The sequence below is a fragment of the Atta cephalotes genome (genome assembly GCF_000143395.1).
Source record: "Atta cephalotes unplaced genomic scaffold scaffold00090, whole genome shotgun sequence".
NCBI classification, from domain to species: domain Eukaryota; kingdom Metazoa; phylum Arthropoda; class Insecta; order Hymenoptera; family Formicidae; genus Atta; species Atta cephalotes.
The window spans coordinates 72742-74321 of record NW_012130154.1 but is presented as its reverse complement, the minus strand read 5'-3'; the positions used below and the strand labels follow the sequence as shown (position 1 = coordinate 74321).

Genomic DNA, 1580 nt, shown 5'->3' with positions numbered 1-1580 from the left:
TCGTTAGAACGGTATTACTATTCAATACGACATTCTCAGCGATCTCCACTTGCATTTCTCAACTCTCTTCGTAGGTAACACTTCGTCCAGTCATCTGTTACGTCCGTGTAACGCACGAGACCCTGCCCGGCAACTCTTCAAGGCCTAAATAGAAGAAGAAAGAAGAACGTGAGCGTAAGCGCAAACGTAATCCTGCCGGCTAGTACGGATTGACCCTGAACTTCAACCGCGCTGCTTACTAGCATTTCCAGTAGCAACCAGAAGCAGCGACAGCAACGTCGGCAATGTCCGTCCAGCAATGATTTCCTTATTTAGCAATTTTCTCAGTATCGCGCCGACGAGTTTATTACGCATGCGAGTGAGCGTGTACGGCTGTGCCACCGCATAATTTTTACCTGAAGAACTTGCCCCTTTTTTTTTAGATCGCTTTAAATCGTTTCTGACTTCTCTCATTATGGATAAATATCTGTCATGATATCGTCTTGGCTCGAGACAGCGATACACGCACGCGAAAGGCTCGTTATGAAAAAAATTGATGTCTTGTTTAATTTATTATGTGCGACTGCAGGATCGTAAAAACGATACATACAATGCGAAGAAAAAAAAAGAGACAGAAATGGAAGATTTGATGTCTTGCTTTTGCTTTCGTTTCCTTTTTTATTTAAGACATTTACTTTCGTAATATAATATATTAAGATTATCATAAAATAATCGTATAGTTTAAGTGCTGTTCGATCTACTATGCGCAAGGTTTTCAACAAATGATTTTCTTATGCAAGCGCTATTACAGGTGGATATAAATTTTCCAGTTACGTAATGCGGCGCTTTGCGACGTCTAATACGAAAGGAATTCATTACAACGTTACGATGAGTGTTATCTGAGAATAAATAAACAGTAGCCCACAGCGAATCTATATGCATACCTAATGTCGAATTCGACGGGAACCCGTCGCGTTACTTTCGATGATTTAAAATTCAATGATAGATTCAGCACCTTCTTCGGAACTCTTACCCAAGGTCTTTCCTTTCGAATTCGATCGAACAATCAACTGAAGGTCATGGCAACGAATGCGAGATGCTCTTAGATCTACATGTACTACACGTACTACACGTTATTACTTCATCGTTCTATAATCCTAAGTTACATATTTTAAGATATATCGTATTTCACAATGGAATAAAATTTATCTTAAAGAGAATTCACTTTTTGATTATCATACTAAATGTTTTTGAAAATGATTAGAAAAATGTAAACATGTATTTATGTAAACACACACACACACACACACACACACACACACACACGCGCGCGCGCGCGCACGTACGCACGCACACATAATCATTATATAAATCTACATACAAAACATAAACAAATTAGCTGCATTAGAAAACATGCTTTAAATATTTTAACACTGTAATTATTACTTCTCAGTAATAGAAGAAATTAATCTTTTAGAAACAACATATTGTTCTCTCTCTCTCTCNNTNATCTCNCTACTACTACTACTACTACTACTACTACTACTACTACTACTACTTACTACTACTACTACTACTACTACTACTACTACTACTACTAC

General features: G+C 37.6%; 1 protein-coding gene across 1 annotated transcript in view; it reads left to right on the top strand.

The window, feature by feature from the left end:
• Nucleotides 1-298: 298 nt before the first annotated feature.
• Nucleotides 299-1580, top strand: part of LOC105624832 (transcription factor Ken 2) — a 5172-nt gene continuing 3890 nt past the window's right edge. Inside the window, exon 1 of the mRNA XM_012206184.1 lies at nucleotides 299-358. Coding sequence (XP_012061574.1) covers nucleotides 299-358 — 60 coding nt within the window. The remainder of the gene's footprint in view (nucleotides 359-1580) is intronic.